Consider the following 16,104-nt stretch of genomic DNA (forward strand, 5'->3'; position numbering starts at 1 on the left):
TACACTCAAATAATGTTTATTCAAATGACAAAATAACAGTTAATCCATCTGACAAACTACTTATACATTCCTCATAAATATACATTAAGCCCTCATAGTGAAGATGACAAAACATAACATTCCAAGTTAACAGAATGGCAAATTGGACAAAAGGTAAGTAAATTAAACATTGCATCCTCATCAAGTGCAACAAGAATTCCAGCTCTGTTGCTTGCTAGATACTAACCATTGTCCAAAAGACTGACTGAACATAAGATGCTCAAATTCACCCCAGTTCCCATCAATAGAAATTGTCCTAATATATTTGAGTGGTCTGGGATATTACATAATATGTCATTGTATAATGAAACTGTTAGTTAAGTTAAGCCAGGGGTAGGCAAGTTCGGTCCTAGAGAGCCACTGTCCTGCAGAATTTAGTTCCAACCCTAATCAAACACACCTGAATAAGCTAATCAATGTCTTCAGGATTAATAAGGCTATAGGCAGGTGGGGTGTTTTTCAGTGTTGGAGCCAAACTCTGCAGGACAGCGGCTCTCTAGGACCGAACTTGCCTACCCCTGAGTTAAGCAACATATCACTAGTTCTCATCTAGATATTCTCATCTAGATGACAGCTGGAAGTGCTACAGGGCGCCTTTTATAGCTCAACGAGGTCTTTGGAAGAAGCATTTGGCACAAAATAAATGTCTGAGTGTGAGCATTTTGTTCCCTTGGCATTCCAAAAATACATGTGTTGCGTCACATTAGCGTAGGGATTGCTGATTGCGCTCCCAGTCACACTGGGTAGTGATTTTTGAGTATGACGTGCAAATGCATTGCTCTTGAATGATCAATAGCAGATTTAATTGCTGATATGAGAAGACGACACAACGAGGACGACTGATGCTACAGAACTGTAGCTTCTTCCATGGCGTTGACCCACCTAGAACAGAACAGAATTTTCACATTATACAAAAGTAGAACCTAACATATATGTTATATTATTTGTATAATGTTTTAGAAAGAAGTCTCTTATGCTAAACAAGGCTGCATGCATTTGATCAAAATACAGTAAAAACATTAATGATGTGAAATATTATTACAATTTAAAAGAACTTTTTTTTATTTTATTGTATATTTTAAAATGGCAGAGCTGAATTTTCAGCATCATTACATCACATGATCCTTCAGAAATCATTCTATTATGCTGATTTACTGCTCAAGAAAAATTTCTTATTATCAATGTTGAAAAAAATTGTGCTGTTTATATACTGTATATATTTTTTAAGTTCAAAAGAACAGCATTTATCTAAAATAGAAGTCTTCTGTAACAATATGAATATCTTTACGGTCACTTTTGATCAATTTAATGCTGAAGAAAAGTATTAATTTCTTTTAAAAAATCCTACTCAATCCAAACATTTTGAATGTAACATTATTCATATTTATATATCATATACATTTTTATATAAATATACTGTGAATGTAAAGTTAATGTGTTTTAACCTCAGCGCAGTGTTACTGTCCTGGGCTCTGAAAGTATAGAAGAGAGTGCTTTTGTGGTACAGCTGAAACATACTGCTTTCCCCTTCAACCTCCGGCCTCACAGAGAAACCCAGCAGGGGAAGGGTCTCACATGCCACCCTCTCCTTATATATGAGAAAAAGACACAGGAAGGGATTAGAAACTGCATGTTGCAAGTTAATGTGTGCAAAAACGTGACTGTGTGCATTACCTCAGGCTGTGGATATGTGTAGAGAACTTTATCCTTTAGGAGGAACCACAGGCTTCTCCAACTTCTCTTGCTGTTCTTGCATCTCTGCAGCGTTCCACTCATCATGCCCTCAGACCCGGTCACCTTGGCAATGACACATGATAATATATTAGTTTCATAGTTCACCCCGAATTCAAAGGAAAATAAACAAAAAATAAAGAAAACATTCATTTAAAAATGTTAAAAAAAAGATAAATATATATTTATATATTATTTAAATTAAATTTATTCATAGATCTCATTACAAAACGTGTATGAGTGATGATTTTCATGCATTACAACAGAGTTTTAACATTATTATTGCAGTATTATTTATAAGACAGCTAAGATTAATAGTTAATTTTACTTCAGCCTCATATACAGGTCCTTCTAAAAAAATTAGCATATTGTGATAAAGTTAATTATTTTCCATAATGTATGTATGTAAAAATGTTTTTCATATATTTTAGATTCATTGCACACCAACTGAAATATTTCAGGTCTTTTATTTGTTTTAATACTGATGATTTTGGCATACAGCTCATGAAAACCCCAAATTCTCAAAAAATTAGCATATTTCATCCGACCAATAAAATAATTGTTTTTTTAATACAAAAAAAGTCAACCTTCAAATAATTATGTTCAGTTATGCACTCAATACTTGGTCGGGAATCCTTTTGCAGAAATGACTGCTTCAATGCGGCGTGGCATGAGGGCAATCAGCCTGTGGCACTGCTGAGGTGTTATGGAGGCCCAGGATGCTTTGATAGCGGCCTTAAGCTCATCCAGAGTGTTGGGTCTTGCGTCTCTCAACTTTCTCTTCACAATATCCCACAGATTCTCTATGGCAGACCAATTGAGCACAGTAATACCATGGTCAGTAAACCATTTACCAGTGGTTTTGGCACTGTGAGCAGGTGCCAGGTCGTGCTGAAAAATGAAATCATCTCTGTAAAGCTTTTCAGCAGATGGAAGCATGAAGTGCTCCAAAATCTCCTGATAGCTAGCTGCATTGACCCTGCCCTTGATAAAACACAGTGGACCAACACCAGCAGCTGGCATGGCACCCCAGACCATCACTGACTGTGGGTACTTGACACTGGACTTCAGGCATTTTGGCATTTCCTTCTCCCCAGTCTTCCTCCAGACTCTGGCACCTTGATTTCCGAATGACATGCAAAATTTGCTTTCATCCGAAAAAAGTACTTTGGACCACTGAGCAACAGTCCAGTGCTGCTTCTCTGTAGCCCAGGTCAGGCGCTTCTGCCGCTGTTTCTGGTTCAAAAGTGGCTTGACCTGGGGAATGCGGCACCTGTAGCCCATTTCCTGCACACGCCTGTGCACGGTGGCTCTGGATGTTTCTACTCCAGACTCAGTCCACTGCTTCCGCAGGTCCCCCAAAGTCTGGAATCGGTCCTTCTCCACAATCTTCCTCAGGGTCCGGTCACCTCTTCTTGTTGTGCAGCGTTTTTTGCCACACTTTTTCCTTCCCACAGACTTCCCACTGAGGTGCCTTGATACAGCACTCTGGGAACAGCCTATTTGTTCAGAAATTTCTTTCTGTGTCTTACCCTCTTGCTTGAGGGTGTCAATGATGGCCTTCTGGACAACAGTCTGGTCGGCAGTCTTACCCATGATTGCGGTTTTGAGTAATGAAACAGGTTGGGAGTTTTTAAAAGCCTCAGGAATCTTTTGCAGGTGTTTAGAGTTAATTAGTTGATTCAGATGATTAGGTTAATAGCTCGTTTAGAGAACCTTTTCATGATATGCTAATTTTTTGAGGTAATTGCTATAAAAATAATGGAATGGTAAACATTTTAATAGTCTTAAATAATATTTAATTTTCTTTATTTAGTATATATATTTGCCCTTTTGATTTTTGGGTGATATTAAAGGGCATATTTAATTATGAGATTCATCTTCAAGAGCTGCAAGGCAAAGGGTCATAAGTGCAAATCCCTTTTAATAGCACCTTGGCTCCAAACTCAAGAAGGACTGCATTAAATATGTTCTTAAGAGACACTTTCTTACTAAAGTGACTTACTACATGACAAATGACTACTAAGAGCATCATAACCATGCTACACTTTAGATTTACTATGTTAGATCATGCTACACTTTAGATTTATTATGTTAGATCAGTGTGAAAAATGATCTACTGAGAGTGCAAACAAATATTTAGGTATTATTTCGATATAGATATGAATCCAGAGGTTTTGAGATACCTGGTTGAAAGATAAATGGCCTTTGCGACTCTTCCACAGACTTGAAGGATGAATGTTTTGGAAGACAGCAGAGAGCGGTCGACTGGAGCTCTCCGTTATTGCGGCAACATCTTTCAAACAGATGTACACACATATGAGAGTCAGTCATAACTAGGTTTAACTTATAAAACTATTTGAAATGAAATCAAAGATATTGTGGTTGTACCATTCTTACGCAGTTCAGTGTAACAATAATCGCACACTTTGGCACGTCTGTTCTTCATGTATTTTAGGGGGAATTTGTTCCTGCAACAATCTCTGCAAACAACCTACAAGTAAGATAAGATAGAAAAACCAGAATTAACAGAGCGTACTGGTAGCCTATGTAAGTATGGGTTACACTTTATTTCAATCGTCCACTTTGGACATTCTACTAACTATAAGTAACATTGCAACAACATGTCAATTAACTCTCATTAGAGTATAAGTAGACTGTCTGCTTAAAATCTGCTAACACTTTATTTTGATGCTCCCCAACAGACATTCTACTGACTATAAGTAAATTTGCAACTACATGTCAACTTATTCTACTTACCTGAACCCTAACCTAACAGTCTACTACAGTCTAATAATACTCTAATGAGTAGGTTGAGACATGTAGATGCAAAATAACTTATAGTTTTTAGAATGTCTAAAGTGGACAATCGAAATTAGCATGTTTCTCTGTATGCATTTGTACCTTTCCACAGGCATGGCAGTGATGCCGTCTGTTTGTGAGGCTGAAATGTGTGGGACAGTTCATGCAAACGGTCACCTGGGAAACAGACAACAGGGGAGGAGCGTTCTCACCGAGACACATCTCTGGACCCTCCACTAACTAAAACACAAGACAAATTCAAAACAGGAAACAAAATGTCAACTCTTTCAGGTGTCACGTTGACATTTTTTCATACTGTCCATGAAGCTTCCTAACCTCAAAACAGTCCACTAGGTCTCCTGATGCTGGGCCAAGATCCACCAATGTCCGATTAAGTGTAACAAACCAACTGTCCCGTTCGATGCAGGAGCTGCACACGGGAACACATGCATCAGTCATGCTGAACACATACACATGCACACATGCACACATGCATGCGTGGGTGAGTGAGTGCATGTATGTCACTTGCCTGGCAGACAAAGTGATGCTGATATCTTTCACTTCTATCTTCAGTGCACTCTGAGCGTTCTCTATAGGTGGCTTGCTGACCTGAAAGACAAGAGTGAGAAAGATTTAACTATTATTATTCACTCCCTGTCTGTGGCTCAGATCATTTATGGAGCTCAAAAGGAAAAATAAATTGGACATTAAGATTCTATAAGAGGAAAGGCCAAAATGAGAGAAGGAAGATATAAACACAATAAATAAACAAATAAAATGTATATATGATTTTTTAAAAACATTTTTAAACATAAGAAAAGCAAACTAAAACATGATGAAGAGAACGATCTGCCATGTTTTATGCATTTCAATTTAAGTTTATTCTCTCATTTTTTAATGCATTTTTCCTCATTCTTTTAGTTTTGAATTCTAATCTCGTTTTTTTAAGCATTTTTTATTATTATTCTTTAAGACCATTAGATTCTTTTAGATCATATTCTTATACTATTTATACTTGTCACATTCCCAGCTCAAAGATGATGAAGGCAGATTAAGTATTTCCCAATAACAGCTAGATTTATTCAACACTATGACAGAACATAAAACAATGCACTATGACAGAACATAAAACAATGCACTATGACAGAACATAAAACAATGCACTATGACAGAACATAAAACAATACGCTACACCCAAACATTACCAGATAACAACTGAATGAAAAGGAGGAACCTAAATACATAGTGGTGATGAGACAATGACAAACAGATGTGATGATTAATGAGTGTCCATGACAACTAACGATTGGCGGGAAACTAGGAACAATGGAAACATAGGAAACAGGTGACTGACGAATAAAAACTAAAAGTCCATGAAAACTAAACTAAACACACAGATCATGACTAATATATAATAAGAAATATACATAGTGCTATAAGGTACTATTTAAATAATGCTTTACATACATACTTATAATTAATTAATTAGTTATTTTCATACTATTTACATGTAATATTTATTAATATTTTGAATAACCTTTTATTTTACACTTTTTTTGTTTTTATTTAATTGTATGTTAAGTTTTAGTAATTTTGTCATTTTATTTGTTTTTAAAACGAATTCAATGTAGCTATATTTCAGTTTTAGTTTAGTAATTGTATTAATCTTATTTTGCTTCAGTTAGTTGCCAAGGCAACATTTCCAATTGACACCAATTTTCAAGTTTTAATCTAGCAAGTTTAAGGTTTTTTTTTATTATAATATTTATATTACATTTTATTTCAGCTCCATTTCAATTTATGAAAGTTATTTTTAATAATTTTAGTTAAAAATAACAACACTGCTAATAATTAGCATTTTGGGGACTAATAATGGTGCATTAGTGTTATGCCTATGAATTTTTTTTTTCCAAGAACCATTATCCATTAATAAACAGGAGAAATTTCCATGAATATGGTCATTCCTACCTCCATCCCTGCCAATGGTAGTCTGTTAATGAGTCTGAATTTGCCATCTTGCTGAGGATATGTGTAAAGCATTACGTCATTCATCTGAAAATGTAAAATGTTAGGGCTTAGAAATACATAACTTACACAACATACATGTAACATACAAGCACAAATAATTACTTGATCATTTTATTATTTGCATACCACAACAGTTAATATGAGTTGGTCGCAGTAACAAATGTTCACCACAAGGTCGCACTAAGAGATCGGTTTTGACCACAAGTTGCTTTGCTGCATCACTTCCCTGTCAGTCAGTGACTACACAGGCAGTGTGTTTGTATTAAGCCAGCTGGTTTCAGACCAGCTTCCAAGGTATGATTACATAGTAATCTAGAACATATCCAAACGTGCATTCAAGTTGTGATATAACAAAGCGAATAATCACTGACTAGAATACTTACTGTATTTCTCTGTGAAATAGAACCATTAGTCAGTAATTACTCAGTCTTACACCATTTTTATTCTTTCAAAACAAATGCCAAATCATGTGAACAGGATTGTTGGTTATCATAGGCAATGAAGAAACAACTATACTGCTAAACACAACCAAATTCCATCTTTGTAGACAGGGTGTTGTGCAAATGATGTGCCTTCTTACCATCAAATACTGTCTGATAAGGCAGCATATTTTGTCTTCTGAAATGTTAATCAATGGTGCATAAGAAACTACGATATGCCACAGACTGTCTCCTACATCGAGTAATAAAACATGAGGGATATTCGTGTTCAGCACTCTGGGGGCCACATGCCCGTCTCATGGCACAACTGTCCGTCTGGCTTTAAAGTCTAGAGTATTTCTGACAGCCCATCTCACGTCCATCCTGTCACCCTCTGTTCTGTTATCTTAGCAGATCGCTCTGTCCCCGTTCCCACAGACTTATTCTGGGGTGAGAGCAGCACGGCAAAAACAATAGCACATGTAGACATAAACACACACAGAACAACATCCTGCCAGGAAACTCAAAAAACAAGTAAAATAGCTCACAAACACAAAGGAGAGACACTAGAGACTATGCAGAAAGAAAGCAACCATGTGTCTTGTGTGCTCAACCTCACAATCTCATCTCAGCAAACAAAATTGATATATAAAACCAAATGACAGAGAAGTTTTTTAGTTGTAGTTGCAAAAATATTTGTATAATTGATAATCAAGTTGCAAAAATATTGTGGGTAAAATCAAATCAAATCAGCTCGCATACCAAGAAAAGGTGACGTGGCTGCTTGCACTTTCTGCTGACCTTCATCAGGGTGCCCTCTTTCACAAACACCTATGGCAAAGAAACAGATAGACAACCTTACTCACCATTACTGACTGAATTTTTTCTCTCTCTAAAAATCTGAAACAATTTCATAAACTAACTAAATTTGATAGGTTAAGAAGTATAATGTGTTATGTGATCAGTAAGCCATTGAATTTCTCACTCTCCCAGGCTGTAGGAGATCTGTCAAACCCAGAACGCTGTGTTCAATGTGGACCAAACGCAGGAGATCTGCCTGACAGAGAAAAAAAACCCAAGGTAAATTCCCTTAAATGTCACAGTGGGGTCATGATATACACATTCGGCCTTGGTTTCACACACATATAACCTTGTAGACACTTGTAGACAAACACATTAGGCCAACACACACATACTCACTCCATTCTTAAGGCTGTCATTGGCATGATAAGCTACATCTGAGACCACAACCAAAGCATCTGAGGGGCAAGAGAGAAATAGGTAGAGATTTAATATTTTAATACATTGGTATTTTCAACATATAAAAATATTGTACATTATTTTATAATATTAATAGATAACACACACACACACACACACACACACACACACACACACACACACACACACACACACACACACACACACACACACACACACACACACACACGTAGTGTTTCCATGTTTTATGGGGACTTTCCATAGACATAATGATTTTTATACTGTACAAACTGTATATTCTATTCCCTTACACTAACCCTATCCCTAAACCTACCCATCACAGAAAACTTTCTGCATTTTTACATTTTCAAAAAACATCACTTAATATGATTTATAAGCTGTTTTCCTCATGGGGACCAAAAAATGTCCCCACACGAACAAGGATTTCAGATATTGCCATCCTTATGGGGACATTTTGTCCCCATAATGTAGGGTTTACCAGGCCACACACACATGTTATGAGTTTCCATGTATTATGGGGACTTTCCATAGACATAATGATTCTGTACAAACTGTATATTATATCCCTACCCCTAAACCTACCCATCACAGAAAACTGAATTTTTACATTTTCAAAAAACATCATTCTGTATGATTTATAAGCTGTTTTCCTCATGGGGACCAAACAAAAAGTATATATTTATGTTAGATGTGATTAATGTGATTAGTGCTGGAGATGCCATATACAGTATGTATTGTAAATAGAACTGGATATATATTGCATATATTTTAATGACCTATGTTCAATAATTATGAATAATAATATAATAATAATAATATTATTATAATATATAAAAATATTTTCTAAAACTGCATATGCAATAATCAATCAATATAAAAATGTTTAAAATAAATTGATGTTAAGCTTAGTACGTCACACGGCAGAACATAAAAGTACACCTCCCTTACCAACAGATACTCTCTTTTAGCAGCACCTCATAAATAAATGATCATCATATATAAATAATGCAGAAAGGCTTGTTTAAGAAGATTAATGAAACTGCACGAAAGGTCATTTGTCTTTTGTGAAACTATCTTGAAGATCTGAGATTTGTGGTTGCTTAAGTAAATCAATTATACACACTGAGAGATAAGACCAAAGGTTTCCATTGGAATTACAAACATGCCAAGATAAGAATCAAACATCAATTTCTTAAAATTGATGAAAACTAAATTAGGGGGGAAAAAATGGCTTCCTGATTAAATTGAGTAATGTGTTTTACCTTGTGTATTTTCAAACTCTCTGTTGTCTGGTGAGAGGTTATTTAGGTAGTCTGTTAGAAAAAAACAAAGAAACAAATTTAAAGCAATAAGAAACATTAAAGAATGAAGAAGAACATAAGAATTACACAAAATCACAAATTATTAGGTAAAACATTAGGCATGTTTATCACAGAAACAAACATATTTAGACGTCACCTGTTAGCAACATACGGTACTGTAGGATGCGCACAATGACCTGCAGGAACTGCTTTTTCAGGGTCACTGCATCTAGTAGCTGAGATATAAAGCACATCCGAGTAACTAAGCACAATAAATAAACATTCACATGTAATCATACAGTACAAAACACATAAATCACACAGTACAGTTTGAACAGCTACACTAAACAATTATGGCTGGTTGATGGATATGCCTAATAATAAGCATATATTTGATTCTGTTAGTCAATCAATGAAAAAGAAAAATCCTTACTGTGGCTTGTATGTGTTCCAGATAATTCAATTTGTCATCATAATGACTGATGTAAGAAGAGAAAATGGAAAACTCTTTCTTCTTTGCCAGGATGATTTCAGCAACACCTTGATTCTGATCCCTGATGAATGGAGTGAAATAGGAAACAGATGAAATGATGACAGATGGACATAATTTGGGGATGATAAACAGTTGAAGGTAGCATCTGCACATGCTTTGGTGAGAGTCTTACCATTCTTTTAAGCGGGTCTCCAGTAAAGTGTGGATATTTTTGTGGAGAGTACAAATATCAGGTACCTCTGTCCACACTGTCATCAGCCTCTCATCGGCTTCAACTGACTATTGTGTGAAAGTGAGAAAAAATAAAAGGAAGGGCATTTCAGTATTTTGAAGATGCATTCCATCACTATTTTTCTGATTTTTCAAAATCACATTAACATATTTTTACCTGAAAACCACAGGGAAACATACAACGTCATTAATGAATATATGAATGACTCACCTCACAGAGAAGTTGTAAAGTCTTAACATGCCTTGAATGAAGAAAAAAGAGGCATGTTGATAATAATATTGTATTTCTATTCAATTGTTTTTCAATTATGAAAATAATTTGTGCCGCTCTACTCGTACACTTGAGATGTTGTTTTCATGACTTACTGGGCCTCACTATCCAGAAGCTCTTTGGCACAATAGAAAGCCCTGGAGCAGTTGACAGTCTGAAAAAAAAAAAAAAAAGACAGCGGAGTTACAATAAATTGAAACAAATGCATGCAAGACACATAGAAACACTCATAATTAGCTCACCAGTTTGTCAGATGCATTTGTCTTTTTCTCTTGTGAACTAGTTACACCAACAGACATACCCACTGTTCCATCCGGCCTCACATTAGGAGAACAGAAAGTGTAGAGGCTAAATAACAGAAAAGGTCAAATCATAACACATGAGTCAAAAAGTGTTTAAAAAAATGTAAAGTTTTTTTTATGGGCAATAAACTTTACTGACAAAAACATCATAATCAGAGATCAGATGCTTGTCTAAAAAATGGTCTATTACTAATCTGGAACTGCAAGACGTTGAGTTCTTAAAATCCAGAAGCTAAAGGTCTAAAATGAACAAATGATTGTCACTTGATGTCATGATTCTTAGATAAATTAAATAATCCTGAAAATATAACCAAAGATTTGCTTAATTTTTGTGTTTTTTTACCGTCTTTCTTTTTTATGCATCTTTTGTATTAGCTTTTGTAATATAATCGGGTCAGTTAAAAACATACAGATTAAAGGGGTTGCAAATTTGTCTTGTAAATTTAGAAAATACATAGGATTGTATCATTAGATTACCAAAAGATTTAACATGTTAATTTGCCTTAGTTTTCAATATGTTAAATAACACATTTCTTATGATCCCAACATGCTGCGTCTAGTTCCTCAAAACTGAAAAAAAATATATATATTTTTTAAATCACAACTGTATTGAAATGAATCCTGAGCCTCATATTAATAATATAAAATATAATTAAACACCATATCAATATATAAACAATTGTACCTATCTGTCTCTTGCTCAGATGACTGACTTTTGCCCTGAAAGCCTGGCAGACTGCTCATATCCACATAGCCATCAGTATCATTGGTTGAACTCTGATTTCTTTGACTCTGAATGACTGGTTTCAGGAGGCGAATCTGCACATTCTCATAGTGAGAAGCAGCGTTTTGAACGTTCTCGTATTCCGATGAGTCGGTATTGGGAGATGAAAAAGATCGAGGTTTGCAAAGGGAAAGAGGCTCAAAGAGGGAGCCTGGCTCAATAGAAATGCTGCTAGAAGTCAAATCATTATTAAGAGTGAAGTTTAGTCTTTGTTTTTGTCTATTCTTTTGGAAGAGATAGGAAGAAGGGGACACAGGTGGTGTGCAATCTGGAGTGTTCTGCAACTCCAGGCTGCCCATGTTATGCCTGATAAAATCCAAGCGTTTGCATGACGCTTGTGGACTAGACTCAGATGAAGACCTGGAGGAGATTGAGCTATTATCCATCACACTTTTCCGATCTGATTTCCTAAGGAATCGTAACGGCAGAAGGTATCGTTTAAAGCCGAAATCAGGCTTCTTGCAAGACGCAGAGATTTCGTTCGGGAGGGACGGAGAACTTTTTCTGATTGGTCGCTTTGTGATGGATGCAAGTTCAAAAGGGGGTGGAATATCCACTCTTGTAACTTTAGCTAAGTTTGAGGAGAGGGTGCCTTGTGAAAGACACCCTAACGAACCAGTCAATGCAGGCCTACTATCTTCAAGGAAACACTGATCTGTATAGGAGGAGCGTGGGTGTAGCAAAAGTCGCCCATTTCCTGGTGCAGGGCTAGTCATTAGGTCAACTCTCTTACTGGGGGTTTCCACCGATATAGAGCGAGTCATAAAGTACTTCCTGTTCTGAAGAAAGCCTTTGGCTTGGACTTTTGGCTCTGTCTCTTCATACACATGATCTACTGTGAGTTCTTTTCCTTCAGATATACTCAAGTGGTCACTTGCAGCTCCTTTTTCTTCTCCAATGCTCTCTTCATCTTGATTATGTAGTAAATGTTGGCCTTGGGGTTCAGGTTGCTGTTGAACAAGCGAGAGGGCGCTGATGACATCAAAATTTAACGAGGCAGACATGGCTTCATCATGATCAGCCACAAATTTGCTACAATAGTTGTGATTTGCATCTGGTACATCATCATCTGAGATAGCCTCAGAGCCTGAAACAATAAATGGCTGAGAAGAAGAAGGAGAATTTGAAGAAGTCTGATCGGACTCAAGGAGATTTACATCTCCAGTGTTTGATGAGGGACAGTCTGGAGACTCAATAGCAGATGAGAGATCCTGAGAAGCACTTTTGACTGACAAATAATTGTTTCCTTTTTTCTCCATTTTCTCTTTTTCCACCTGCATTTCATCATCCTCTTCCTCAATGGAAGTTGAAGACAAATCAGAGCTGTTCAATCCATCCTCAATGGAAAGCATCATAATATCTCCATTGACGTTGTCCTCTGTCTCTGTTATTTCAAGAGGCTCTGTTTGTTCAAAGAGATCACACTCAGAAAGTCCATCTTTGTCTGCTAACGCCTCACCTGCATCACAAATATCAGGGAACATCCCATCTATGTCTTCTTCAAGTGAAAACATTATGCTTGGGATTATACCATCTGGGCAAAATTCTTCAATGAAAGTTCTACCGGTGCATATGTTGTCATACAATATTCTGTCTCTGTGTGTTATGCATCCAAAAACTTTACTAGAAGCCATATAAACATCACTCGAACTTTCATGTGATGTTGATACACCATTTTTAGTCAGTCCCCATGCTATCTTCCCTATGTCTTCTACTTGTATCTGCTCTGCTACTACATTATTACCCACCTCTCTGTTACTGGATGAATCAGAGAGAAGGTCCATTGACTCTTCCTCATCCTCTGACTTAAAAGTCTCACTTTCTTCTAAACCTTCCACCAAATCTAAATCTATTCCCTGTGCTAACTCATCGCCACATCCTAACTCATCCCCCTGCTCCAGAATAACCTCCGGTTTTGCCTCATCTGTTTGTACTGTCTTTTCTGTACACTTTTTTTTCTCTGTCTTCCTCTCTTGTGACCCCTCCTGTTTCAGTACTATTTTTCTATGCATTTCCATCTCACGCCCTCTTAAATTCGGAGGACTTAGATGTTTGTTGGCGTGGAATGGAAAGTGCGTATGGAAGTTTGAACTGAGATGATGCTGGAGATATTTTCTAGGTTTGGATGCAATTTTTGGTTTGGGTTCTTGATTATCACAGTACTCTTCAGGAATAGGTGGTTGACATTGCATCTCGAAGAGAGGCTCAGCCTGGAAGTGTCCTCTGGGCTCCAGGGGGTGCTCTTGAAACTCTAAAACACAATGTGTAATAAGTAAATTAATATTTACTAAAACATTGCTGGAAAGTACCACTGTAAACATCGTAACACTTCAGGGCAGTTCCTTCTGCTTTATGCATTAAGATTGTCTGGCTATGGACACAAAATATAGAATAATATGTAGAATAAAAATTAAAAAAATAGATCTATATCAAATTGTATGATATACACACAATTGTCTTGACATATTACAAGGTGTTCATTTGTATTTTATATTTTGCATAAACTTTTCTTTTATCATGCATTCAGTGTTTATTTCTGCTTTTTTAAAATGTTTTAAGTAGGCTATATATTTGTTTTATTATTTTTACCCTTTTCACGGACCCAAACTTTTAATGTTAACTATAAAAATCCATCATACAAATGAATTCATTATGATCTACACAAAGAGTAAAATAAACCATTTAAGTTTGCATTTTATATGTTTCAAATATAATTTTCACTACAAGTTTCACTTTCAAACACAGTTTACTATAGTGGAAATTTTATTACGTATAATTAGCCTACTTCCATTGGGCCAAAATTGCCCATAGCCAAACATTCTCATAAAAAAAGGATTGGATTAGCAAATACCATAGTGTATTTCACACGTGTTCTACTTTAGCATTTACAAATAATTAAATAGCCTATCTAACCCGTCAGATCAACTGTAAATTAGCCTACTCCATACAGGATAATACAATGAGACAAATTTGAGAAAATTAAAAATATATATATCGAAAGGTGAGCTACACTAAACTTGATATATTTCACATACTTTCAGACATTTCCCACAGACACATATTCCTCGCTTCCTAAATTACCATACTAGCCTACTTGGTTTTCGTAACAGAATCTTGTTTAAAAACTCACCTGCGGTCATTGTCGAACATCATCTAGTAGCCTATCTGAGACACGGCAAAACGGGTCAAATCCATTTGAACAATGAAATCGTAATCCTAGGCGAATTTACACGGGATTATAACACGAGATTATACCTCAATTACAATCCCATAAATTACTGCGTTCTCTTCGTTTAGCGCTATAGCAGTGCAGAACAGCAGGAGCTCAGCACGAGCGCGCGTGCACACACACTCACGGACGAGACTTCGCCTTGACTTCCTGAGGAAAGGGCGTCAAGACAAAAAGAAAACAAATAAGGAGTTTTTAAATAAAGAAAATTATATTTATATATATGTTTAATGTGCATAAATATAGAGTTTGTATAAATTTGACCACCTAGTTTGTTCAGGAGCACACAGATCCGAGGAAGGTAAAAACTATTTGTTTCTATATCTTACAACATAAAATGAATATAAAACATAAATACCTAAAATAAATATTATATATAGAAAATGTCAAAGTTAACTGAGGGCAATATATGGCCTTCAGAGGTTTGCATTGCAGGGAAAAACCTCTCTATCCCGCATAGCCTTCCTTAACATACACCCAAGAGCAGGCAATATGTGGAGTATATAATGAGCATATTACCACTTTTTAGGACTTTCTATGAATTTGTCCCTAGACATTTTGTCCCTAGCAAGCATTCATGATGAAAAAAAACCTGCACATGATTATAGATTAGAATCTCTCCTCATGTAAATCTCTTATAGCCTACTAATGATAAGATCAGTCAGAGGTTAAATCCAAATAGTTCAAATGTCATTTTGTTCAGATGTCTGTTTGTAACTGCAAATATGGCCATAAGTAAAGTAAAGCTATAGCACTGAAAAAGGTCTAGAATCATCAGTTTGTAGCTGTTAGCTACAGCTGCAACGTCTGAAGTGCAATGACTTGATAGGAGTAAAACTGGCAGCTGTTATTTTTACATGATTAATAGTAGGAAGTCTTTTCTATAGGCTTAAATAAGGCCATGACCTTTTTCCAACATCTCTACAGAAATAAGCTTCCTTCCTCAAATTTCTTTAGCCTCAGTTCAGTCTGGGTTAGTGTGAGCATTCAATTTTCAAGGTCAGGAGAAGAGTACAATTGAAGAGGTTTTCAAAAAACTACCTTAAACCGACTTGTACCTAACTTTACTTGTTTTATTTATTTACTGTAATGTTATTCGTGAACAAAATTTATTCAGGTGTCCTTTCATGCTTAAAAAAATACAGATTCTTTTTGTTTCAATGTTTGTGTATTTAGATGGGAATATAATGAGTTTGTGGATTAGACTTCCTGTTTTAATTTTTCTTGCAGGA

At 36.0% G+C, this 16,104-nt stretch overlaps 1 protein-coding gene across 3 annotated transcripts; it reads right to left on the reverse strand.

The window, feature by feature from the left end:
• Nucleotides 1–14,981, reverse strand: fgd5b (FYVE, RhoGEF and PH domain containing 5b). 3 transcript variants are annotated; one of them, XR_013192974.1, is made up of 22 exons: nucleotides 14,774–14,954; nucleotides 11,545–13,894; nucleotides 10,800–10,905; nucleotides 10,653–10,711; nucleotides 10,498–10,528; nucleotides 10,228–10,334; nucleotides 9,996–10,116; nucleotides 9,720–9,798; nucleotides 9,524–9,574; nucleotides 8,220–8,278; nucleotides 8,005–8,076; nucleotides 7,782–7,850; nucleotides 6,541–6,624; nucleotides 5,102–5,181; nucleotides 4,909–5,002; nucleotides 4,675–4,812; nucleotides 4,162–4,264; nucleotides 3,957–4,066; nucleotides 1,714–1,836; nucleotides 1,485–1,627; nucleotides 556–921; nucleotides 1–388 (listed from the first exon to the last, which is right to left on the reverse strand). XR_013192974.1 is itself a non-coding variant. In XM_077198263.1 (21 exons), exons 1-21 carry the CDS (start codon nucleotides 14,781–14,783, stop codon nucleotides 885–887), a joined length of 4,026 nt encoding a protein of 1,341 aa, XP_077054378.1. In that variant the 5' UTR covers nucleotides 14,784–14,981; the 3' UTR covers nucleotides 1–884. The 3 variants fall into 3 exon arrangements, 2 of the variants coding, with proteins under 2 accessions (XP_077054378.1, XP_077054379.1); XM_077198263.1 differs by having other exon boundaries at nucleotides 1–921; nucleotides 14,774–14,981; XM_077198264.1 differs by lacking the exon at nucleotides 1–388 and having other exon boundaries at nucleotides 740–921; nucleotides 4,171–4,264; nucleotides 14,774–14,941.
• Between the last annotated feature and the right edge of the window lie 1,123 nt (nucleotides 14,982–16,104).

Source organism: Siphateles boraxobius, unplaced genomic scaffold (genome assembly GCF_051911475.1).
Source record: "Siphateles boraxobius isolate OS27281-9 unplaced genomic scaffold, OSU_SipBor_1 41, whole genome shotgun sequence".
NCBI lineage: Eukaryota > Metazoa > Chordata > Actinopteri > Cypriniformes > Leuciscidae > Siphateles > Siphateles boraxobius.